General features: G+C 36.9%; 1 protein-coding gene across 1 annotated transcript in view; it reads right to left on the bottom strand.

The window, feature by feature from the left end:
* Positions 1-26,215, bottom strand: part of LVRN (laeverin) — a 75,795-nt gene that overhangs the window by 9,877 nt on the left and 39,703 nt on the right. The window contains exons 7-18 of the mRNA XM_031666413.1: positions 19,923-20,063; positions 19,333-19,398; positions 19,173-19,238; positions 18,592-18,764; positions 16,928-17,004; positions 16,463-16,602; positions 14,178-14,233; positions 8,673-8,826; positions 7,116-7,210; positions 5,065-5,172; positions 4,168-4,335; positions 3,840-3,977 (exon numbers count right to left, since the gene is read on the bottom strand). Coding sequence (XP_031522273.1) covers positions 3,840-3,977; positions 4,168-4,335; positions 5,065-5,172; positions 7,116-7,210; positions 8,673-8,826; positions 14,178-14,233; positions 16,463-16,602; positions 16,928-17,004; positions 18,592-18,764; positions 19,173-19,238; positions 19,333-19,398; positions 19,923-20,063 — 1,382 coding nt within the window. The remainder of the gene's footprint in view (positions 1-3,839; positions 3,978-4,167; positions 4,336-5,064; positions 5,173-7,115; positions 7,211-8,672; positions 8,827-14,177; positions 14,234-16,462; positions 16,603-16,927; positions 17,005-18,591; positions 18,765-19,172; positions 19,239-19,332; positions 19,399-19,922; positions 20,064-26,215) is intronic.

The raw sequence follows: 26,215 nt of genomic DNA, 5'->3' as shown, positions 1-26,215 counted from the left end.
AAAAAGGAGCCGAAAAATTCTTATCCCCTAGCAATGTCATAGTCATTGTAACATTGTAGCATAATGCATTACCTTTTCTATGTTTAGATATGTTTAAATACACAAATACTGGCTGGGTGTGGTGGCTCACGCCTGTAATCCCAGCACTTTGGGAGGCCGAGGCGGGTGGATCACGAGGTCAGGAGATCAAGACCATCCTGGCTAACACAGTGAAACCCTGTCTCTACTAAAAAAGACAAAAAAATTAGCCAGACGTGGTGGCAGGCGCCTGTAGTCCCAGCTACTCCGGAGGCTGAGGCAGGAGAATGGTGTGAACCCAGGAGGCGGAAATTGCAGTGAGCCGAGATGGCGCCACTATATTCCAGCCTGGGCGACAGGGCAAGACTCCCTCTCAAAAAACAATAAACTAAAAACAAACAAACAAAAAAACCACAAATACTTACAGTTGTGTTACTACTGCTTCCAGTATTCAGTAACATGCTGTACAGGTTTGTAAACTAGGAGCAATAGACTATACCCTAGAACCCAGGTGTGTGGTAGGCTCTACCATCTAGGTTTGTGTAAGTACAGTCTATGCTGTTCACACAAAGACTAAATCATCTAAGGATGCATTTCTCAGAATGTATTTCTGTTGTTAATCAACATGTGACTGTAAATGTGTAGCTTTGATGCAGGATGTTGATAGAGGGGGAGCTTGTGCCTGTGTGCTGACAGGGATATATGGGAACTCTGTCTGCTCAATTTTGCTGTGAACTTAAAACTATCCTAAAAAATTAAGTTTATTAATTTTTTAAAAATCAACTGAAAAGCCACTTCATTTATTTAAACATTTTCTGGAATTGAGATAAATAAATCACATCATGAGAAGGGCTTTCTAAGTAAAACAAATTTAAAATATTTGAACAAATCTTGGCATCTCAAAATGTTTAAAGGATATAGCATATCTTTAAAAAAAATAGAATTTTGTTCTTGTTGCCTACTCAGGCTGGAGGGCAATGGGTCGATCTTGGCTCACTGTAACCTCTGCCTCCCGGGTTCAAGCGATTCTCCTGTCTTGGCTTTCCGAGTAGCTGGGATTGCAGGCATGTGCCACCATGCCTGGCTACTTTCGTATTTTTAGTAAAGACGGTGTTTCTCCCTGTTGGTCAGGCTGGTCATGAACTCCCGACCTCAGGTGATCTGCCTGCCTTGGCCTCCCAAAGTGCTGGGATTATTATAGGCGTGAGCCACTGAAAATGTAGATGAGGCATTAGTTAAGAACACATTGAAAGATTAAATATTTTCAGTAGTACTCTCAAAAAAAAAATTATGAAGTATGCATTTTCTTACTTAGGAGGAAGTAAATAGAGAGCCAGGAATCAGAGCCAGGGGACACGCTTTCTAATTCAAGTTTGTTTATTTACTAGGTATTGACTTTAAGTTATTTAACTTCTGAGTCTTGGTTATTAATTGGTAATTATTTTATGGGTGGCTGTGAAAACTGTAATTATTGCATATATAAACACATTATTTTGTTTTTTAATTTTTTGGTAGAAATAGAGTCTTGCTATGTTGCCCAGCCTGTTCTCAAACTCCTGGGCTATAATGATCCTCCTGCCCTGGCCTCGCAAAGTGCTGGGATTATAGGCATGAGCCACCATGCCCAGACTAAACATGTTATTTTAAAGAACAACATCAATGTGTGTTTTTCATTCTAAACATGAGACTCTAATACTGCTGAGGGATGTTATCAATAACATAAAAATAGAAATTGATAATATTGAGAAAAAGAAATAAAGTGAAGGATATAGGGACTTGTAATAAAGCACATACATCATATTATCTCACTAAGATAATAATAATGAACATTAAACATTTATTGTGTACCAATCACCTTAAATAGCACATTATTAAATTATCTTAAAGCCTATTCATTATTATCCTCATTTTATGAATGAGAAAGCTGAAGCTTAGGTTAAAAATCTTGTTTAAGGTTACATATTTAGCACTCTCCTTATCCTATGCTTGATCTGATTCTAGATTCTATTGCCTTAACTCTTTGACATACCATGTCTCTAGTGGATACATGAAAAACTAAAGCACAATAAATAAAAGGACAAAGGACAGTAATGAAGAGACACTTTCTATAGTTCTTAGAGGAAGAAACCACCACTTTGCTATACTGCTCTAGTTAAGTCTATCCCCATCCCCCAGTTCTAGAACTGACCCCCAATAGTGTTAACACACTGTCATAATCAGGACAGCCTGTGTGTGTGTTTCACATACGACACCAGTTAGAAACAGGACGTCACCAATGAAGAGCACACAAAATAAAACTCCTTCACATGATATTCAGGGCCTGTTATCACCCATCCTTCTCTCTGACCCTCAACTTACCTTCCCACCCCATCTCCTCTCCAGTGCGCTAAGCTCCTGCCAGTTACTGTGACTAGTCCCAAGTTGGCCTCCCAGCTCTGCCTCCAGGCATTTCCTGATGTTCTGTCCTCCAGGAAGAAGGAGGAGATTTGCAACTATGCTTGTTCAAATCACATGCACATCCCTTTCTTCCCCTTAAATCCCCAAAAGCCCTTGTCATCTCTCCTCTACAGCATTTATCAGATACCAAGTCCTAATCCCTTTACATCTCCAATAACAATTTGAACTGCATCTTGATGTAGAAAAACTAAAACTTTTTATTACTAGAAAGAATCTTACATTTATCGAATACATCTATTATTCTATAGAAGAAGAAAACAAGGCCTAAATGTTAACTAATGGGTTTTTTTAAGTTTCAGAACCAAATGAGAGGGTTGGAAAATTTTGTTTCTCCCATCTGTCTTTCTTCTGGAACAACTGGTCTACTGGCAAAATGACATTTTGTTTACATCAGCATATCCCAAGCTGGAGTTTGGAAGAACTACACCTAGAAGATGTTGTGTAGTCAAACTGTATGGAAAACTCTAAGTTTTCTTCTGCAGGGCTTCTTGGATACTTTATAATGCTAAAATGCACTGTGAGTCTGCAAAAGTGAGGGTTAAAACAGTTTCAGAACTGAGGGAGCTATTGTCTCCATCTGTCCCAAAAGGTTTTTCATCCCCATCTTCAAGAGTAGCATACAGTGGAATATGTGTAAGAAAAACGAAGTGCTAACTTGTTAGTGATCAGTCACATTTTAGCAAATTCAGTATAGATACTTTCCATATCATTAATATAAAATTTAATCTGGCATAAGCATTTTTACTTATAATTTTATACTACCTTTATCATTACATTAGGACTAGTGACATACATATTATCATGTCAAATATATCTGTTTAATTAGTGATAATTAAATATTCAGATGTACAAAGAACTAAGTAAATGTTCCTGTGCCATTTTGACTATAAATAAAATTTTAATTATTAAGTTGAACTTTTATTTCCTTCTTACAATCCATAAATAATGTTACTGTCTATTCAAACAAAAGTATTAGCAAAATTGAGCAAAACTGCTGACTATAAACTAAGCCCTAAAAACAAATGCATAAGATGTAGAGAGCAAATTAATTTGAGTCTGAAACACTTTTTGTGCAGAATGTGCAAGAAAAGTGAACTAAGGCAAATTTATCAGAAGTAGCATAGGCATCTATTTTATGAGTATGGCATGTTGTCAACTAAAAGATAAAAATATTCAAGCCATAGTTAAAAGTTCATGCATTGCTCTTCCATAACACAGGCAGTTTGTAGTGAGACTAAACGAAGGAAAAATGATCACTTTTCTAGTCAATGCAAAGGACTTTTGTGACCTAGCTAGACTACAGCTGAGCTTCCAGCGCCAAACCAGTGACCTAAATGAAAGAAAGGTCTCACTCTCCTTCTTACCTTTTACTCACAGCTTGCCAGTTGTCGACTAAGAAGTCTTTTGCGACATACCGGCCAACTTCAGATGCTGCCACAATCTCAATTACATTTGTTGCATTAGAAGTGAATGGAGATGTGCTGATGGCATACTCCATAAATCTGCAAAAGTGCATTTGCAAAAAATACATTTTAAACATCTAACCTAAAGAGTTAATTTAAATAAATGAAATCAAAATCACATGGTTCTAAGATGGTGCAGCACAAATATGCATCGTTTTAATACTTACATTAGCACATTTCTATTTTTTTCCATTTCCAGGAACTTTCAAGGTAAGTTGAGCATAATCACCTGTTAAGTATCCATGGGTCTTTGCTGCAGCTCATTGCATAAGCAAGTTGAATCTTTTCTTCTTCCTTTGTTGTATTAGTGTAAGTATTTAACAAGATGTCCCACTCTTTATCACTTCCCAAGGCAATGCCATAACATAAAACCACATCTTTAATTGGATAAGGTATTCTGTAAAATATAACATAAAATGATATTTTTCATAGTAGTTTTGTTTCCCCAGGTTATCAAATTTTAGAGTATGAATCTAGAAAAAATATTTGTAGTCACAGATATAAAGGTCAAAAGTAGGAATCTAGAGAGGCAATTGTCAGAACTGTCATTAGCATTAATTCCATGAGAAGAGATCATCAATTCCAAACTAAGGGGCTTTAAGAAAGAAGGAAATTAGAATAGTATAGAGTATATTGATAATACAAGTTGGTCTTGTATCTCATATCTCATTATCACATTTCCTAAGAGTCCATCTAAGGTGGTATATTAAAGGTAATAAAACCAAAATGAGAGTCTCAGCGCTCAGTGAGGCAACAAACTAAGAGAGAGATGGAGAGGGAGGTGCTCTGCTGCACTCATAGATATAACAATCACAAACAATCATAAAGAACAACCTATTAAGACTCAAATCAAGCAGAGACAGCTCCAAATAAGTGCTTATTGGAAGAATGCATTGGCAGTGAAAGGTCCTAGGTGACAATTCATTGTATAAATTCTAGTCTATTGTTATACACAGACCCACATTAAACATTGGTTTTTTTAAAAAGGTATTTGAAAAGAATAGTAGGAGAGAGCGCCTAACCAAGTGAAAGCAAAACACTCATTCCCACAGTGAGTACATCAAAAAGGGAAATTGCTGGTGCTTAAATAGGACAAAAACAAGAGGAATTACAATATTACTCTCACTCATTTTCTGGATGGTCCACCCATTTAGTGAAGAGTTCTTTTGACAGCTGAAGGCAGTCTTCAAGGCCCAACCAACACGCAGTTCCAAAAAGTTTTCCCAGTGATATTCTTGAAGAAAAAGTCAAAGAAAAACAGTTTATTTTGCATTACCACCTTCATTTTCTCTGCTTCCAAAAATGTGTGTTTCATAAAAAGATGGGTATTTTTAAATATCCTTTCAATGACATTGGGTTTGTTTAAAAAAATTGCTTTTGTGGATGACAGAGATATTTAAGATTCAGAGAAATATTTACTGAGAGGCTCCTAGGCACCAAAAAAAGCTCCTAAGACCAGTATTTTTTGAAACTGAGAAACAAATTACTGCCATCCTTCATCTCCCTCAAACACACATGGGTGTACACACACTCCACAGCTGTTGTCAATTTATTTTTCCTCTCTTTTACTAGAATTGCCTTATGGATAAAAAATGATTTTAGAGTATCTGATCTAATAGACTTTAAAATAAAGTTCTTTCTCTATACAAGAAAGGGAAAGGGAAGAGTTCATTTCTCCCCTTCTACAATTTGCTTTCTCTTGCTTTAGTGTGTTTCTTCTACTCCTCCTGGCTGTTATATACATGTTCAGAAGAAGAATAGAGGTATTTGGTTGGTTTGGTTTGTTTTTACAGCTGAGCAGGGGTATACACTGTACTTTAAAACAAAATAAGTTCAAAAGAATAGAGTGAAGACCAATAATAAATCCAGGTAAGTGATGCCTTGTGGTCCCTACTCCAGTTTGGGGTCAGGGTAAAGAAACCCAAATTGGCCATAGGTTTCCAGAAAATGCAAGCGCCAAATCTCTGTTACTCCATCTTCCAGTTTCAACCCAGCCTGGCCTGACCTTCTGATAAGCTGAAGAGGAATGTGTAAGGGTGGAGGTCCTCTGAGAGACAGTTCTAGGTATTCATTTACGTACTCTACTCACTCCCTCTCCTCACCCATCCTAATCTAAAGCTGGTAACAACAAGCTGGAGTTCTGTGGAAGTGCAGTCGAACTCCCTAGAGCTGCTCTGAAGAGAACTGTCCCTGGGATGCTATAAAGAGTAGGCTACTTCAGTCCGATTTAGGAGAGCCAAGGATATGTCTGGTTAACAAATATGCTGCCTGATTGAGCACAGTTTTGCCTTCCCATTCATTCATACAAATTGCCTAGCCACTCTCGATCCCAGCTATTCCTTACCATTGTCCACCTACTCATCCATTACATTTTATGTCCTTCCAGTCACATCCCTTAGCACTAAAATTTCTGCCCTCCCAGAATAGTACTATTGAGTCAGAATAATCATACTTTGTATATTTTGTATTTCTTGCTTGGTCTAATTGATTTGAACTTGATGTTGGCCAGAAGTTGTAGGTATAATCCCTATCCTGTTACTGGCTACAGAGTCCCTCCCTAAATCTAGAGACCATCCTATGCACAAAACTTAGGACACAAGGAAGACGGAAATACTACCACCCCATTTTGCCTCTTGCCTCCTTCCTAGACCACCATGACAATGTGCTTACTCTCCTCACCAAACTGGTAATATAAAAGTCATTTGTGATACTAACCTGTGCTCACACACAGTGACTGATCTATATCACTGTCCACCTACCTCATCTTATCTGCATAATGACTGAATTTATGTTAACAATAATATACAGAGGGGACCTTTTCCCCTGTGGCTTCCCCATGCCCTTCAACTCACTGGTATAGGCTAGCTTTGCTTAGCACACCTTCACCAATGGTAGGAAACATTTATAATTTCAATCAGTAGTCTAGGCTTTGAGAACATAGAGCTGTAAGTTCCTATGTGTACATGCACATGCTTTGCAGGTAAATTAAGATCTAAAACGACTATTTTCTGTTAGAATACATGTTGCCCACCAACCTCTGAGCTATTGTTCTCAAATAATAATAGCATATAAAATATCTCAATGAATAACAGGTATGAAGGTTTTATTTTATTACTTCTGGAAGCCTATTAATATGAATGCGTTTTACTCAATTATCACTTCTGAAAACATACTTACAGAGCTAAGTAGTCATCTTGTAATGCCAAAACATTTTCACGAATTATAGTTGAATAAATATTCCATATTAAATTAAGTCTCTTTAATAGGTACTTCTATAAACAACAAAGAAAATACACTATTAATTCTGGCTTGCAAACACTGAATTTTCACTGTGTTCTATTTATTTATCTGAAAAGACATTGATAGGCAAGTGGCAGATACTTCTTCAGAAATTATCTTTATCTGTTACTAAATATATAACTGGTTTATTTTTTAACCTTTTTGGGTTTAGTTCCATTTTACATAAAACGTGGTTTACCATAATACCAATGTTACAGTGTATTATGAGGATTAAATAATATAATATATTGCAAGCACATTGCCTGGCACAAAGCAATAACTCAAAAAAAATTAGCTATAATTATCATTTAACATCATTGCATACATTTCCAGTTATGTTCAAAACAGAGAAGAAATGTAAAAATATAAAACAGTCTTTCTACCATAAAACATCCATACTAAGTATACATTCCTCAAAAAAAAAAAAAAAAAAAAAGAACTGGTTTATGTCCTGGACAAACCGAAGCCCTAATTTTAAAATCAACATAAGCTATCCGCTGGTAAATATAAAATTATAGAAATTAGACATTTACTAATATATCCCTAAGAATTAACTAGATGCTGTTCATTGAAATTCTTTAAAAACAAGTATTAGTTTTACTTCTTTACCCAGAACAAGTCATCAGATGTTATCAATGAGCCTCCTCAATTTCACCAAAATTTTAGTGCCTTCTTTTATTAATCACCATCCCAAGGTCAGCTAAATTCCCGTTGGTACTTTGGCCACTAGGAAAAAGAAAGTCTGGGACCATTAGAGGTATTTGTGATCTCACCCTCCGAATGGCCCAGAAATTCACTTGAAATCATCACCTAACATACTTTTTGGTTTGTGTGACCCGTAACTCCCCAAAGAGGGCTACCTAACTTTTGCTTTGATTTCACCTTTGCTATTTTTTCCTGTAATTACTATTTAAGATCTAACAATGGAAAATATATTTTTAAATTTATGATGGCATGTCATTTCTCTGTTCAGTAATTCTGATTTCTCCCTTTCAAAAGATCAAAAGCATCTTCAAATTTTTACATTTTCTGGAACATATCTCTCTGGATTTAAGTGCTGTTCCTATGAGTCAGAATATTGCAATTATAGACACAGAGTTGTTACAATTCATTCTGGTTACCTAACAATCTCTTAGGAAAATAGTTGCTAATAAATACTATTCTTTTCCCTAAAAAAACAGTCATACCATTTCCATCCACTTCTGGTTTCTTAGGACACACTGCCACTTCACCAACAATGAAGTACCCTTCCAAACCTCACTCATCTCCTAGACCAGGTCTATGACTAAGGTATTTTCTTCCAAGATCAATCAGCCATTGTTAAGGAAATGGATATATATATATGGAACTAAGACTATTACTTTGGAAAAGACCTGTCTCACAGATGCTGGCTAAAATATGAAAAAGAAGAAGAGAGGATTTATTTAAAAACTACATAAGAAAGAATGAAATTACCTTTAATAATGGGTATATATCATAGTTGTTCACATCAGAAACAAGATCCCTGGTTACCAAGTTTACCAAGACTGTATGCCATACTATAATTTCATCTTCTTCAGCAAGGTACTTGGTTAACTCAAGTGCTGTTTCAATCTCAATATAATTGTTTCTGTTTGATTTAAAAACACACACACTCAAAAAACCTTCACTTGCTAAGTAATTTGCATGCGTTCGATATTTGTTCCATGATTCAATGCCTGACTTCAATAAGGCATGTGAATAAGTCAAGAAATGAGAAGGTAATTGTCTCATCTTATAGAAAGAATGAAACCCAAGCAAAGTTGACAGGCCTTCCATTTCAATTTGGTACTTTCAAGTGTCCAAAGTCTTGAAGGCTAGAGAAAATTCAGGCCAAATGTTGGACTGATTATTAGGAAATAGAGCAGTTATGCATTCTGTATGCATTCTTGTGACAGCATAGTTTGCATTCAACAAGTATTAATTAGAAGTCATTCTCTATCTAATGCTCTGACAGCTGCTGATGTGCACACCAACTACAGGCATACCTCAGAGATATTGTGGATTCTGTTTCAGACACAATAAAGCAAATATCATAATAAAGCAAGTCACACAGATTTTTTTATTTTCCAGTGCATATAAAACTTATGTTTACACTATACTGTAGCCTATTAAGTAGCAATGGCATTATGTCTAAGAAAAACAGTATGCACACCTTAATTTAAAAGTAGTTTACTGTCAACAAATGCTAACAACAATCTGAGACTTCAGCAAGTCATAACCTTGGCTGCTAACTGATCAGGGTGGTAGTTGCGGAAGCTGGGGTGACTATGGTAATTTCTTAAAATAAGCAACAATAAAGTTTGCCACATTGCTCAGTTTCCTTTCACAAAAGATTCCTCTGTAGTATGCAACGCTGTTTAACAGCATTTTACCCACAGCAAAACTTCTTTCAAAATTGGAGTCAATCCTGTCACACACCCTGCTGCTGCTTTAACAACTAAGTATACATAATATTCTCAATCCTTTGATGTCATTTCAACAATGGTCATAGCATCTTCACCAGGATTAGATTCTTTCTCAAGAAACAACTTTCCTTGCTCGTCCATAAGAAGCAACTTCTCATCCACTCAAGTTTGATCATGAGATTGCAGCAATTCAGTCGCATCTTCAGGCTCCACTTCTAATTCTAGTTCTATTGCTATTCCCACCGTATCTGAAGTGACTTCCTCTACTGAAATCCTAACCCCTTGAAGTCATCAATGAGGATTGAAAACTTCCTCAAAACTCCTGTTTATATTGATTTTTTTTTTACCTCCTTTCATGCATCACAAATGTTCGTAATGGCATTTGGAATGATTCATCCCTTCCAGAAGATTTGCAATTTACTTTGGCCAGATTCATCAGAAGGATCATTATCTATGGAAGCTATAGCCTTATAAAATATATTTCTTAAATAGTAAGAGTTAACAGAAAGAAAGAAATTACTCCTTGATCTATGGACTGAAGAATTGATGTTATGTTAGTAGGCATGAAAACAGCATTAATCTCGTACATCTCCATCATAGTGCTTGTGTAATCAAGTGCATCGTCAATGAGCAGTAATATTTTGGAAGGAACCTTCTTTTTTTTTTTCCTGAGCGGTAGATCTAAGCGATGGGCTTAAAATATTCAGCACACCATACTGTAAACAGATATGCTGTCATTCAGGCTTTGTTTTTCCACTTACAGAGCACAAGCAGAGTTGATTTAGGTAATGTTTAAGGACACTAGGATTTACAGAATGGTAAATGAGCATGGGCTTCGACTTAAAGCTACCAGCTGCATTAGCCCCTAATAAGAGAGTCAGCTTGTCCTTTGAAACTTTGAAGCCAGGCATTGACTTGTCCTCTCTAGCTATAAAAGGCCTAGAGGGCATCTTCTTCTTATATAAGACTGTTTCATATTGAAAAACCTGTTGTTGGGACAAAAAACCAAACACCGCATGTTCTCACTCATAGATGGGAATTGAACAATGAGAACACTTGGACACAGGAAGGGGAACATCACACCCCGGGGCCTGTCCTGGGGTAGGGGGAGGGGGGAGGGATAGCATTAGGAGATATACCTAATGTAAATGACAAGTTAATGGGTGCAGCACACCAACATGGCACATGTATACATAGGTAACAAACCTGCATGTTGTGCACATGTACCCTAGAACTTAAAATATAATAATGCTAAAAAAAAAAAAAAAACAGAAAAACCTGTTGTTTGGTGCAGCCGTTTTTTGTTTTTTTTTTTTGAAATGGACTTTCGCTCTGCACCCAGGCTGGAGTGCAGTGGCATGATCTCAGCTCACTGCAAGCTCTGCCTCCCAGGTTCACGCCATTCTCCTGCCTCAGCCTCCTGAGTAGCTGGGACCACAGGCGCACACCACCACACCAGGCTAATTTTTTGTATTTTTAGTTGAGACGGGGTTTCACCATGGTCTCGATCTCCTGACCTCGTGATCTGCCTGCCTCAGCCTCCCAAAGTCCTGGGATTATAGGCGTGAGCCACTGCGCCCAGTGGTGCAGCCATTTTAACAATTATCTTAGCTAGATTTTCTGGATAACTTACTATAACTTCTACATCAACATTTGCTGCTTCACCATGTACTTTGTTGTGCAGATGGCTTCTTTCCTTAATCTTCATGAACTAACCTCTGCTAGCTTTAAACTAGCACCTTTTCCTGTACCTTCCTCACCTCTGTTAGCCTAAATAGAATTGAAGAGAGTTAGGACCTTGCTCTGGATTAGGCTTTGGTTTAAGGGAATACTGTGGCCGGTTTGATCTTTTATTCAAATCACTGAAACTTTCTCCCTATCAGCAATAAGGCTGTTTCACTTTTTTTAAAAAAATCATTCATGTATTCACTGGAGTAGTACTTTTTAATTTCCTTAAAGAACTTATCCTTTGCATCTACAATTTGGCTGTTTGGTGCAAGAGGCCTAGTTTCAGCCTATCTCAGTTTCAACATGCCTTCCTCACTAAACTTAATCATTTCTAGCTTTTGATTTAAAGTGAAAGACGCAGGACTCCCCCTTTTACTTAAACTCCTAAAGGCCATTGTAGGGTTATTAATTGGCCTAATTTTATTTTATTTTTTATTTTTAGACAGAGTCTCGCTCTGTCACCCAGGCTGGAGTGCAGTTGCGTGATCTCGGCTCATTGCAAGCTCTGCCTCCTGGGTTCATTCCTTTCTCCTGCCTCAGCCTCCCATGTAGCTGGGATTACAGGTGCCCACCACCATGCCCAGCTAATTTTTTTGTATTTTTAGTAGAGACGTGGTTTGCACCGTGTTAGCCAGGATGGTCTTGACCCCCTGATCTCACAATCTGCCCGCCTTGGCCTCCCAAAGTGCTGGGATTACAGGCGTGAGTCACCGCGCCCAGCCCTAATTTCAATATTACTGATTCTCAGGGAATGGAAAGGCCAAAGAAGAGGGAGAGAGATGGAGGAATGGCTAGCCAGTGGAGCAGTCAGAACACACACAATTATTAAGTTTGCAGCCTTATACAGGCACAATTCATTGCACCCCAAAACAATTACAGTCATAACATCAACAATTCCTGTTCACAGATTACTGTAACAGATATAACAATAATGAAAAAGTTTGAAATATTGTAAGAATTACTAAAATGTGACCCAGAGACATAACATGAGCACATGCTGCTGGAAAATGATGCCGATAGACTTGCTTGACTCAGGGTTGCCACAAATCTTTAATTTGTAACAAATGCAATATCTGTGAAGTCTTAAAGCGAAGCACAATAAAACAAGGTATGCCTGTAGTACATATGACACTGCACTTGCCTACCATTGAGGAGCTTCAATGAAGAGCTGAGACTTATGCATAAGAAACCAGTAATGAAAAGTCCCAGAAAAGGCAGTGAATACTGTAAAGTAGCAAAGAAGGAAAATATGCATGTAGAAAAGTCAGGGATAAGATAGAAAAGTCAAGGAAGGCTTCATGGAGGAGAAACTTGGGAAGAGCAGTGAAGGATGCATAGGATTAAAATAGGTAGAAAAAGAGGAGGGCAGCCCAGGACAAATAAGATAAGGTGGGAATTAGTGTGATGGGCAGATGAAGCTAACTGAGGCAGGGGATTTCCTTTGTGTATAGTGAGAAATAGGGCCTAATAGGTAAGTCGGCTCAAGCCTGTGCAGATCCTTGAATGTCAGGATGAAGAGTTTAGGTGGAAAGGTACTCTAGGCATTTAAACAATTGGAAAAGCATAATGAAATTGACGTCTAACAATTTTATTGCAATAGTGTTACAGAAGACAGAATGAAATTCAAAAGGACTGAAGACAGGAGGCCAATCTAATAGGCCAGGCAAGAGATGAAGAAAGCTTGGCTTAGTGTGGAAGCAGTGAAAGTGGTAAAGTGAGCCTCCGAAAGACATTTCTAAGAATGAAGAGATAAGACTTGGTGACTGTGCATGTAAGATGAAGTAAAGAGAGGAATCAAGGATATCTCTGAGGTTTCAAGTTTGGGTGATGAAAAGAAGAGTACCTTTGCCATGCAGGGAGAAATTGATAGCAAGAGCAAGGTAGAGACAAAAATGAAGTTCAGGGTTTAAGGTACTGAATTCATATGACCACAGGATAAACCTAAGACAGGAGGAAAGATAAGTAACAATGTAGATTTGGAAGTCATCAACATGTTCTTCCACAAACATTTACTGAGGACCTTACATCTGCTGGCACTCTACAGATACGCAATAAAATGGTCACCAAAACCCAAGAGTGAATGAGTTATCAAACGAAAGATAGAAGAAAGTAATATAACCATGATTGGTCCTAAGAAGCTCACAGTAGTAGAAGAGGAGTCAGATACACAAGGAGAACCAGGTTTGCATATCAGAGTCTAAGGAAGCCAAAATGACATTTTAGGAGGATGTAGTCAATTATAGTAAAGTCATGGTGATCTTAGAGAGAGAGAAATTTCAGCAAAGTATTAGACAAGGAAATGTACTGCAAGTCACAGAGGGAAAAAGGAGTAAAGAAGGATAAAATAAGTAGACATTTACTCAAGCAATATGTCTGGCTAAAGAAAGAAAAAATACTAGATAATTTACTACATATATTCCTAATTTTATTGACTGAAAATTTAAACTCTGAATATTTATTAATTTACCTGGTTATAAACACTTAGCAGCATATCTTACACTGAGTAAATCTAATATAAATAAAATAAATAATTGTGCAATATATTAAAATACAGGCGAGACTGCATTAAAATTGTAGCCATCACCTTTGGATAACAGAAATCACTGCCAAATCTCAATTGGTAGTCTTTTTATTTCCAGCAACTCATTATATTATAAAATTCCATTGCAGCTACAGAATTGCATCCTATTCTGAATCAGTTATGGCCTATATATACTAAATAATCAAATTCATAGTGATGAAGCTATTATTTTTATAAAGGTCTCGAGGTATATTCTAAAACCATGAAAGAAGAAAATATACTCACTTAGACAAGGAAAAGGCATCATCAATCAACTGCAGTCTGTGAATAACAGGAATAGCCTGCAGAATTAGACCCAAATATGTCCAGAAGAAGATGAGAACATTTTTCAGTAACATTTTCAAAATAACAACAATTTAAAGATTACTGCTGCCTATAAAACACCTTCATGTGAATTATCTCATCTGCAGAGAAACAATAATTACTGAGGATAGTCCCCATAATTTATTTATCATACATCTGTTTTTTAAATAAATGAACCCTCTGGATATCAATCATAAGGTTTAAATACAGCAGAGAGTTTTGCCAAAATACTCTGGAAACATATCGTGTTAAAAAATAAAATAGGCAACCAATTTTAAAAGGCCTCTCCAAACCAAGTATACATTAAATTGTATTTCAACATCCAAATTATTTTCAGGGACGTTTTTGGCATAGAAGCCCTTAAATAAGTATTATTTAGTGCTCTTTTGGTAACATTGAGGTACTATAATTTTTCACATGGTATTTATCTTAAGATTTTACTGATGTGACAGAATGCCACCAACAGTTCCCTTTATATCTGTGGAACGGCAGGGGCCAATTGCCAGTGTAATTCTTTAGACTCCTATTTGAATTCCCTGGCATTGCCAGGCCATAAGACTCTGCTGTCAGCTCAGTCCCTAAGGGGGCCCAAGGCCTCCTACATCATACCTTCAGCACCTCTCAGCACTGTGATCTATTTGGTTCAAAAACTTTATCTTCACAGCATTTCTTTAAGGGTCCGAGCAAGTCAAGTTAAATTCTTCAGCTGGTATAGTCTAATTTCTTTTCTGGCAATACTAACACGTTTTCTAGATTAATATTAATCATAAAGATTCTCTTTTATTTGCTCACCAATTATGTTGTAGAAATAATTTGCCTCTGTTTTTCAATAAGTAAATCTATAATGGTTTCAATAAATCATTACTATAATGGTATAACCTCGTGCTTTCATGGCTTAGAATGCCCTTCAAAATGTAATAAGAATTTAGACGCTTTGAAAAGATTTGAAAAGAAAATATTATTGTAAGTGGCCTTTGTAGCTTTATTCAAAATCCCAATAATTTGTTTTAATTACAGAATATGTTATGAATCCCTGAATTGTGTCAGGCCTTTGTTAAACATAATACATATATTATCTTATTTAATTTTCACGATAAGCCTTTAAGTTTGGTATATTACACCCATTATTACACATATAAGAAATTGAGGTACAACCAGGATGCCTTCTCTAGCCTTTTAATGGTTGATCTTTCTGTTAGGAAGAGACTCCACCTCCACTCCCACCCCTCACCTCCAGGAATACTGAAGAGAGTTTTTTGTTTGTTTGTTTGTTTGTTTTGGTTTGTTTTGTTTTTTCACATATTCTTAAAAAGGGGAGATTTGGCTCGAAGGTGCCATACATCTGGCAAACAATGAACAAAACAGGAACATAAGTCTTCCTGACCCAGAATCTAAGCTCTAAACCAATATGCTAGAGAAACTGCTGTGTGTCTCAGAGAACCTTCAAACACAGAGACACTTACCACAGAGACATCTTTTAGTTCAACACTCCAGTTTCGTAAATGGAGTCTAAATGAACCACCCAAGGGCTCACAGCAAGTCACAGCAGAGACAACAGTACTGACTCCTAAGCCGGCGTCCAGCTCCACTCATGGAAATTTAGTTTAATCCAGTTAAAATCTGATTGATTAGAACTGGCCAACATTTTAGTGTTTATACACTGCATAATTACTTACAGTTTTTTTATGATATAAAGTGATATTGGATTATTACTGATGTTTTGTGAATTAACTTCTCTCTTCTGAGGGAGAGTGGAAATATGTTTTTAGAAGTAAAATTAGTATTTTCTAGCATTTACTGAGTACCTATTATGGGTTTAGAAATTTTAAGTATACTTTCACCTACATCATCTCTAATCCTCATGATGAATAAAATAGAATAATATTCTCATTTTAAAACGAAGAAATGCAACCAGGACATTTAAGTCATTTGCCGAAGATCACAAAACTAATGATTAATAGGAAAATGCATCCTGATTCCTACCTGGAAAGGTTGTTTTGGAAAAGCAAGATGAATGTTCAAAAACACAACACATTTAATCAAAATCTCCACTTGCTAAGAATAAGAAAAAAAAAATCTTTTGTAAGCCTGGAGGTGAGGGGCGGGGATGAAGGTAGAATCTCTTCCTACCAGAATGTTCAACCTCTAAAACACTAGAGAAGGCATTATAAATTATATTTAATTAAAAGTATCAAAAGTAACGTTACCTTAGGATCCTTTTCAAGTTGTTGATTTAGTTTCTTCCAACCTAATTTATCATAATTAACTCTATAATATCCAGTCATATTCAAATTCAAAATCACCCAGTCATGGTCAGAATCTGAAACTTGCATTTCAGGGAATACTTCTATAAAGGAATATGGGAATAATTTGAAATGGTACATTTAAAAAAGGTTTTAATACCTATTTATACTACATACTCAATTCTAAACAATAAACAATAAAACAAAAAATTAAAGGAATTCTAAAATATATATTGCTCTTACCAGGTCATTATATATTTTTCACATGTAATAGCTTTTGATTTGACACTTTTCTTTAAAACTCTATGTTCAACAAGAATATTTAAGTTTGAAATGAGATAGCTTTTCAAAAGCTAGACATTTCAGTATTTTATTCCCTGCCTTTAGATGTGCATATATGTAAAGATGTTTTTAAAATTTGTTACTTACTGCTTCTTTGATCTAGCCAAACTAAAGATTGCGTAGTTCCATTTTTTATCCAAAGAATAGGGACAATCCATGTGTCACTTATTGGAAGAAAATAAAAACTTTAGTTACTTTTCGCACATAAAAACATACACTCTGAGCCACGATTAAAGAGACGATGAAATAGCACACAGAACTCGGGTTCTTTGGTCATTCTCCCTGGATATGCAGAGAGGATTACTCACCACTGTTTTTACAAGCTAGTTTTACTTTCGCTATTGTTTACTCCTCTCTCCTGTTATGTCTTATGGATTTACTTCCTTTTATAACTTAGGTAGCTACTAAAACTCTTATGTCTGAAACCTTCAAGGCCTGTGTATGTTAAATTATAGACACCTGGCTTCACTCAAGGGTAGTTCAAATGCTGCAAACAGACCCAAATCCATCCATGCCCAGAGAGGTGAAAAGTAGTTTAGAAGAAAGAGCTTGACAATCACTTCAAAATACTTTCAGCCTCAAGCATTCTCCCCATCTGAAAAGTATTCAACAGGAATCATCCATGACATTTATATTTATTGAATGTCTGCATTCTTCCCACATTGCTGGATGTGACCTGGATGAAGTAGCCAACCACAGGAAGCACATTCATCATCGGAAGAGATACTCTACTCAGAGTTTGGGCAATATTTCCAATCTTGTTAAGCTCTCACAAGCCTGGTGTCTTGAAGACTGTCAGCTGTGGGTCTGTGTTTATCTGCATAGCGAAGACACACAGGTCTTCTCAAAAATCGCAGAGTAATACAGGGAGAAGGAACTTTTGAGTGTCCCATTTCTCTCTCCTAAGGCTTTAAAGAAAGAGTAGAACTATCTGAAAATTTTGGTGATGGTATTTGAAAATTAATTACTCATTTGTGCTGATACTGCAATGAAATGTGAAGATTAAAACTACCAAAAACTGTTGAAAATCAGCTAATAAATTAAGAAAGGGAAGAGAAGAAGAAAGGGATATAGTCTAGGCTATTTTATACTCTTTTCACTTTTACACAATCTTTTGGGATACATGCTACTGCGTGTATTTTATAGATAAGGCAACTGAAACTCACAGAGCTTAAATAACACCTAAGGTTTGAATTTTTGAGAAGTCAATATCTGAACCCAGGTCTAACAGAATCTAAAGGCCATCATTCTAATGTTGTGGGTATGGCTACAAACACACAAATGCACGCATCCACACACATATGTGCACACCCCCGCACAGAACTATTCCTCAAGGAAATAGTTACCATTCAGTTTCATTTTTAAGGAAGAGAAGACTACTCTGCAATAAGACTTCCTTTCCTCTTCACTAACATGTGGCAATCTATGGCTCTATCTTATTGTCTCCAACTTAGAATCCCAAGTAATTCATTACCTCTGTCTGAGGGACGAAGAGGAACACACAATACCCCACAGCTTGGGTCGTTGATGTAACCCTAAATCCCAGGGTAGGGGCACTGTGTCTTGAATCCCTAACTGTGGGTCTCTAGCCTTGCCTGGACACAAGGACTCTGCTTCACCCTAGTACACAGTCACATTGCAGAAGTGTGTATGCCCAGCGGGCGTAATGCTTCTTCACCCACAGGCTGGATTCCATTGGGTCAGAGCTCACCCCAAGGAAAGTGAAGACAAAGAAGAGCAAAGCTACCTACTTGCTGGTTAGAAGAGTCTGATTTTTAACCTTTTCAAGATAAAATGGCTCCTGTTTCATGATGCCAGTAGACACATTTAAAGTGATCACTGGAAAACCACTCTGGTGTGTCCAACTGTCCATTATTTTTTTTATTGTTGCCGGCAAAATAACTGTACTCTGGTCATCTATGGCCTGTTTTAAAAAATCATCACAAAAGCAGGTAAGGTTATCAGTGAAACATTTTGAAGTAGCAATGTCCAAAAAGAAGCTCGGTAGCTATTCTCTTCCTCGCTTATGTAGTAGTCCTGCAGTGGGTGATCCTCTGGGGCAAATTTGGAACTCTGTTTATATATGAATGGTTCTTTAATTAATTCATTCAATAAATATGAACACATATTTATTGATCTAACATGTTCCATGCTCTGTTCTGGGCACTGGAAATATAGTGAAGACTAAAGACACTACCCATGACCTAAGGGAGTTCTACAACAAGACAAAGTTGTTTTTCTGTGGAACTGCCATTCACCCATGGCCTCCCAGTCTTTTCCAGTATCATACAAAACAACTCAGCAAGAACATGTCAGAAAGTAGGACAATTACCATTTGAAAATGCCTCCACAGATCATCTTGCTCAGCATTTGAGTAGGAAAACGTGTTCAAATATGACTGTAAAAATAGAAAAGTTAAGGTTAAAATAAATAACATGCCAAAGCAATTTCTGTTTACTGCCATCCAGGTAACAACTATTTTGCAAGCTCACCTTGAGTGCACTGACAAATAAATGCTCATTCAAGAAACCAGAAAGCATCCGGGCCATAGACGCTCCCTAGGAAAAAAGAAGCTCTCCGTTATTTGAACGAAATTCAATATCCCCATACTGACACATTCCATATTTATAAGCAATATTCTGAGCTGTGCTCCTGATTACATTTTGCATTTTAGTTGAATGTTTGAATTATTTCGGAATGTGCTAATAAAATAGTACACTAATTAAGAGGTAAAAGGTAAGCAGATGTCCTACATGTAAAGAGTGCAGAGTACATAACATTTTTAAAAATTGAGATCTTTACATAGCAAGAATAAATTTCCATCAAGCAGAAGGGTTCACCTTAAAAGTAGCAAGTTGTTAAAGTCTATGGTTGATGGATCCAAGCATTAATATGGGCTTGATTGATATTTGCAAGGTGAGAATTAATTTAATCATGTTTTCTGAAACCTATGTATTGAATTAAAATAAGGTTATTTTCATAAAAAGTTTTAAGTTGTATATTGATATAGGACCCTTAGAATCCATTTTATGCAACTTTCTACAAGAGTACAAAGCCAAAGGAAATTTCTAACTGCTTTTACCTTGCTGTAAGTAAATAAGTCATAGAGTTCCTCTATTTCACTTGTTTTGAAATGTTCCACCTTCAAGGCCACAGCTCTAGTCACCAGGGCGTGATCTTCTCTGAGGATATTATGTAAAATGTCGGAAAAAAAGATCTCATTCTATAAAGGAAAAGATTGAGCAACATTAACTCCTGAGGTGTCACAGAAAACCAAAATTCTATGGTCCTCAAATACTTTCAAAAACTGATATTGAAGAGGGAGAAAATTCAGTAATTGAGAAGTGTCAATTGAATTGAAAGATGCCAAATAAGTCAGGATTCCTTGAATAACAAAACTATAAGACACTTTCTTTCCCATTTGTATCCTTTTTCATTTCAGTTTTTAAAAAGTCAATTACAAAGTTAATACAGTTTCCAAAAGCCACCTACATTTCCCACAGGGAGGTCCATGCCATCCTGAAAGGGCCTTCCTTAAGGTGGTTTTAATTATCTAAAATTTCATCAGTAATTTTATCAATAACTCCTTAAAATTAATCAGCCTCTCTTTCATGAATATTTACAAACTAAAAGCATGCCAGATCTACAAATTCACAAAGATGCTGATGTAATAAATGAAAATTGAAAATAAATCTGGATACTACAGTTTATGGCTCATGCATTAAGATAAGGCAATTTATTACACTTTAATGAGAATCACAGGACTCTTCAAAAGACTAGCTCTCTCTCAGACACATGATAAGGGCAATTTCTCCCTGAAGTAAAGCTAGAAGAAAAACCAGTTTATAGCCAGAGAGCCTTGTGATGACAGAGCTAGAGCAAAGACCAGTGGAGAAGTTATACTGACACATGTTCATAGCCTGGAGAACCAGGTGAACCCCTCATGATCCACAGGAACCCTCAAGTCCCTACTGACTATCTTTGGGATCTGCAAGTTGACTCTCTCAGCCTTCGACAGCGTCAGATTTTCAAAACCTGTTTCACTTCCATTTGCCAATGTTCTTATCAATCCCTTTCTATAAGAACATTATTTTTAGGCTAGTAATACCATTAATTAGGCTATTATCAAACTCTGCTTTTCTGGAAATAAGGAAACCTATCATTTAGAGCAATACATCTCAAATTTTAACATGAATAAGGATCACCAGGGGATTTTGTCAAAATCATCTTCTGATTCAGTTGGTTTGGGTTGGAGCCTGTATTTCTAATAAACAACCCGATGATGCTGATGCTGCTAGTTTGAGAATCACACTGAGTAGCAAGGATTTGGAGGAGTCATCAGTAAGCATAGATTTTATTAGTTTAACACTCAAGGCATCTTGAGAGTGTCTCACTGGTGACCTATAAGCACAATGTAGAAAATAGAGAAAATAAAATCACTCGTAATATCGCACCCTCAGATCACCACCGTTAAAATGTTAGTGTAGTTCTTTTCCATCATTTTTCCTATGTACTATTTATTCCCATAGTTGTAAAAACTTTTTATCTTGCTCGTTTACTTATTATAGCATTTTACAATTTTGCTACCTCATCTTTATAATTATCCCTTATAATGGCTGCTGCATTATAAAGAAAACAGAAACATAAATTGAAAGAAAACAAACCAAAATTTAATAGTGATTATCTCAGTGTGATCAAATCAAGATGATTTTCTTCTTTTCAAAGTACAGCAGATAAAAATTTTGCAAAAGAAAAACCTTAAACTATATAAATACATAGCTGCAAAATAACCCATCGGGTCAATGGCCCATAATTGATTCAATCATTTCCCTTTTATTAGCTAGGCATTTAAGTTACTTTCAGCTTTTTGCTGTTTTAACCAGTTTTAATGAACATTTTTGCACATACTGCTTCTCTACATTTTGTGGGTCTCCCTTAACCCTATCAGAACAGATTGTTTTTCTTTCTTCTGCCTGCCTGGCATAAGGTTTTATGTAATCTTCTTGATATCACTATAACCATACAAGGTAATTAATGAGACAGACACCTCTTCCTCAACACCCTAGAGGTCTTTCTACTCTGGGCCTCCCATAAGGTGATGCTGTCCGTAGCCTGTTTCAGTTCTATTGGAGGGAAACATTACATAAAACATGATGTCAGCTTAAAAAAAAAAACAAAAACAACAACAACAAAAAGAACTACCTACTGCATATAGTGATTAGATAATGTGAATCTGAATATTCACCATTAATTTGTCCCACGAGCTGCAATATGTCAGAGAAGGCCTATTAAAATTTCTTCCTTTTTTTTTTTTGGAGACAGTCTCACTCTGTTGCCCAGGCTGGAGTGCACTGGTGTGGTCATAGCTTGCCGCAGCTTCAATTTCCTAGGCTCAAGCAATCGTCTCACTGCAGCCTCCTGAGTAGCTGGGACTACAAGGGTGCACCACCATGCCCAGCTAACTAAAAAAAAATTTAGTAGAAACGAGATTTCGCTATGTTGCCCAGGCTGGTCTTAAACTCCTCAGCTTAAGAGATTCTCCCACCTTGGCCTCCCAAAGTGTTGGAATTACAGGTGTGAGCCACCACACACAGCATAGAATCTACTGTTATCCTTAGAAATATAACACTATTTATTGTAATAAATTTGTACAGAGTATCATGATGATTAAAAACACAGAATCTGGGCCGGGCGCGGTGGCTCAAGCCTGCAATCCCAGCACTTTGGGAGGCCGAGACGGGCGGATCACGAGGTCAGGAGATCGAGACCATCCTGGCTAACATGGCAAAATCCCGTCTCTACTGAAAAAATACAAAAAACTAGCCGGGCGTGATGGCGGGCGCCTGTAGTCCCAGCTACTCGGGAGGCTGAGGCAGGAGAATGGCGTAAACCCAGGAGGCGGAGCTTGCAGTGAGCTGAGATCCGGCCACTGCACTCCAGCCTGGGCGACAGAGTGAGACTCCGTCTCAAAAAAAAAAACAACAACAACAACAACAAAAACCACAGAATCTGGAGTTAAAGTGCCTGTGTACAAATCCTTCCTCCGTCCTTTAGGAGTTAGGTGACTCATCAAAGACCACCAACTTTATCTCTCTGAAACTCAGTTGCCATCTGAAAATGGGTAAAACAACAATGTCTTCAAAGGATTATTATGAGGACTAAATTAATTTTCATAACGTTACAAGCACAACAGATAGCAAATAGGACATGCTCCATAAGGGTTAACCACTGCGGTGATTACTTATCATTATTTTTATTATTATCCTTCAGAATTGTTCTGAGGATTGAATGAGATAATATAAATAATTCTATTTAAGTACATAAAACTAGCACCTAGTTAGTGGTAGTTGCCTCAACAGTACCTAGCAGATGCCATTATCATCTGTTGAATGACTGCATGAAACCCATTTTACAAATGAGGAAGTAAAGCTCAGAGGTGTTCATCTGCCTGCCTCAGCTTACCATCATAGTAAAGGCAGAGTAACATCTGATGGCTGCAGTGCCCATGTGTACCTTTTCCCTTCACCAAGTCTGCTGCTTTCTTAGATCAGGCAGCAGGAAGGTGGAGGAAAGTCAGTGAGTGGCAATGTCAGGGCTAGAGCTTCAGAGTTCCAGAAAGCCTTTGTCCTTAATGTTCTGACCCTTGAGCATAATCCATTCATATCAGCTGAAACTAGACCTCGAAATAGAAAGAAATTGAAAATCTGTTTCTGCCTAAGGGTCTATGATTCTGTTACTCAATTTCAATCACATTATTAGATTAAAAGGAGGTTAAAGTTCTTGATCTCCAAAAATCTTTGAAAGGAAAGCTAAGCTTTTTAAGAACAAAGAACGTGGCAATGTCCTCAATCGCCAGGATCTGACGCTTTCACTCAGCTCCACAAGCAACTAAGAGATATAGAAAAGAGTGACTAACAAACTAATGATAAAAAGAAATAATTAAAAGGTACAAAAAGAGACTAACATTGTAATCTTAGCTTCAAAAATACCAGGAAGATGTTTTTGGCAAGTTTTGCGAGATACTGATAAAACCTTAACCATTTTAGTTGTTATAAGAGGTAACTGAAATTGATGTTCATGATGTATTCTATCTACTTAAGAAAATAGAGTAAATTTCATTGTCTTACGGGAATTAAACTTTTTCCCTTATTAACTCTATCCACAGAGTTAACTTAGGACATATCCAACTGCTTTTGAAAGAAGTTAGAGATGGCACTAACCATGAGTGAATAAAAGTTATGAAAGAGAGATAGAAATGATTTTGTAGGCATAGAGTAAGTGGAAAGGACTGTTGGAGACAGCTAAGACAATAAACACATACTATATGTAGATAAAGTATATGTATGAAAAGAATTGTATATTGAAGACACACACACACCATTAGCTTCTTGAGGATAAGAACAATCCAGTGTGTTTTTGCCATAGAGCACAGTGGTTAAAAGCATGGGCTTTGCAGCTGGCATGACCTGGAATTGAATCTCAGTTCTGACATTTAATAACTATGAGACCTTGAGCAACTTACTTAATGCTTCTATACCTCAGTTTCCTCATGTTTAAAATCGAAATAACAACAGCACTCATATGGTTGGTTTGAGGACTGAATAAGATGATGTATGTATAGTGCTCACACTGCCTGGCACTTAAGTTCTAAGTACTCACTGCATGGTAAATACAGTATTATTGTTGTTATCATCATGCTTGTCATCAGACTAGACCCAGATAGCTGGTTATAAAATCAGGCCTGTCCCGATTGGGCAAATGACCTTGGGCAAGTCATTTAACCTTTCAGTACTTCAGTCTCCTGATCTATATAATGACATCCAAACTTTCCTCCAGGACAAGTAGGGCCTGTGCATAGTCCAGGGGGAGGAAGAGAGAGGCGCTGCCGAGTGACTGGGCTGGGGGACTCTTATAGGATGTCTGTAAAGGGCAGGGAGGTGGCATGGAACTCAGGTGTTAAAAGACTGCACTACATCAGTGCCTGCCAGATCTGTGATTTCACAAACAGATAAAAAGAGATTTTTTAAAAGGTTTCTGTGGCACTAAGATAGGCTTGTCAACTTCTTTTTCCTGCCAAACTATCAACCAAAACAAGTACCATCTACCTACCGTCCATTATCAAGTTTCATAAAAGAAGGAAAGCTTACTTCCAAAATAATAGAAAGAATATCATCTTAGAATTTCCTTCAGAATGAATAGATTTAGCCTGTAAAGAAGATCCAGCAAGTAGAGATAGCATTAAATATTAATAAACACTTTGAATGAGTGAAGGCAGGGAGGAGAAAAGAGGTCAATAATCCAGCCTTGGAACAACGGGAGCTGAGATGAGACGGGGACCAGCAAAGAGGCAGGAAGGAGCAATCCTGAGGACCAGAGAGGTTACAGGAGACAGAAGAGAGGAGGGGAAGAAGATGCAAACCAAGAAAGGACCTCTGGTTTGTAAAAGAAGTGAGGTTTATACCAAAAGATAACATTAAGTCTAAACATTTAGATAGTTAAATCAAATCAATTTGGTTTTATCATGGCATTCTAAAAGCACTACATAATTACCCTAAATAAATTAAATATCAGAAGTAAAACCTACAGTTGAAAGAATTAGATTTGCACATGGATGTATTTATTTTTCAATATTACTATTTACTCAAATTAGCAAAACAATATCAGCAATAGTATTAAATATGAAGTATCATATTACTTATCATAAAAGCCATACACTACTGTTACAGTTGCTTTAAAATAAAGTCTAGGTTGGGCACGGTAGCTCACGCCTGTAATCCCACTACTTAGGAGGCCGATGCTGGTGGACCTTTGAGTCCAGGAGTTTGAGACCAGTCTGGGCAATATGGCGAAACCCCATCTCTACAAAAAAATACAAAAATTATCTGGGCATCGTGGCACACGCCTGTAGTCCCAGCTATTCGGAAGGCTGAGGTGGGAGAACTGCTTGAGTCCAGGAGGTCGAGACTGCAGTAAGTCAAGATCGCACCACCACACTCCAGCTTGGGTGACAGAGCAAGACCCTGTCTCCAGCCTGGGTGACAGAGCAAGACCTAGACTATATACATATATAGTCCATATAGTAGGAATAAGAAATATATATAGTAGGAATAAGTGAAAATAATCTTAGGTAGTCATTTAAAATCTTTTTAAAAAAGATCTAATGATTTGTAGAAATGCTCAGGATTATGAAGTGGAAATACGAATAGGTAGAAATATGAAGTAGAATATGAAGTAAAAAAAGCAATATAAAATTTTATGTAATTCCCACTTTCAACAACATTTACAATAGATAAAAAGCCTGGAATTTTTAAAAAACATATATCAAAACGATAACACAAATTATTTTTGGTATTATAGGTAATTTATTATTTCTTG

This window comes from Papio anubis, chromosome 5, assembly GCF_008728515.1.
Source record: "Papio anubis isolate 15944 chromosome 5, Panubis1.0, whole genome shotgun sequence".
Classification (NCBI taxonomy): domain Eukaryota; kingdom Metazoa; phylum Chordata; class Mammalia; order Primates; family Cercopithecidae; genus Papio; species Papio anubis.
Note: the sequence above shows the minus strand (reverse complement) of the source record. Positions and strands in the feature narration are given on the sequence as shown.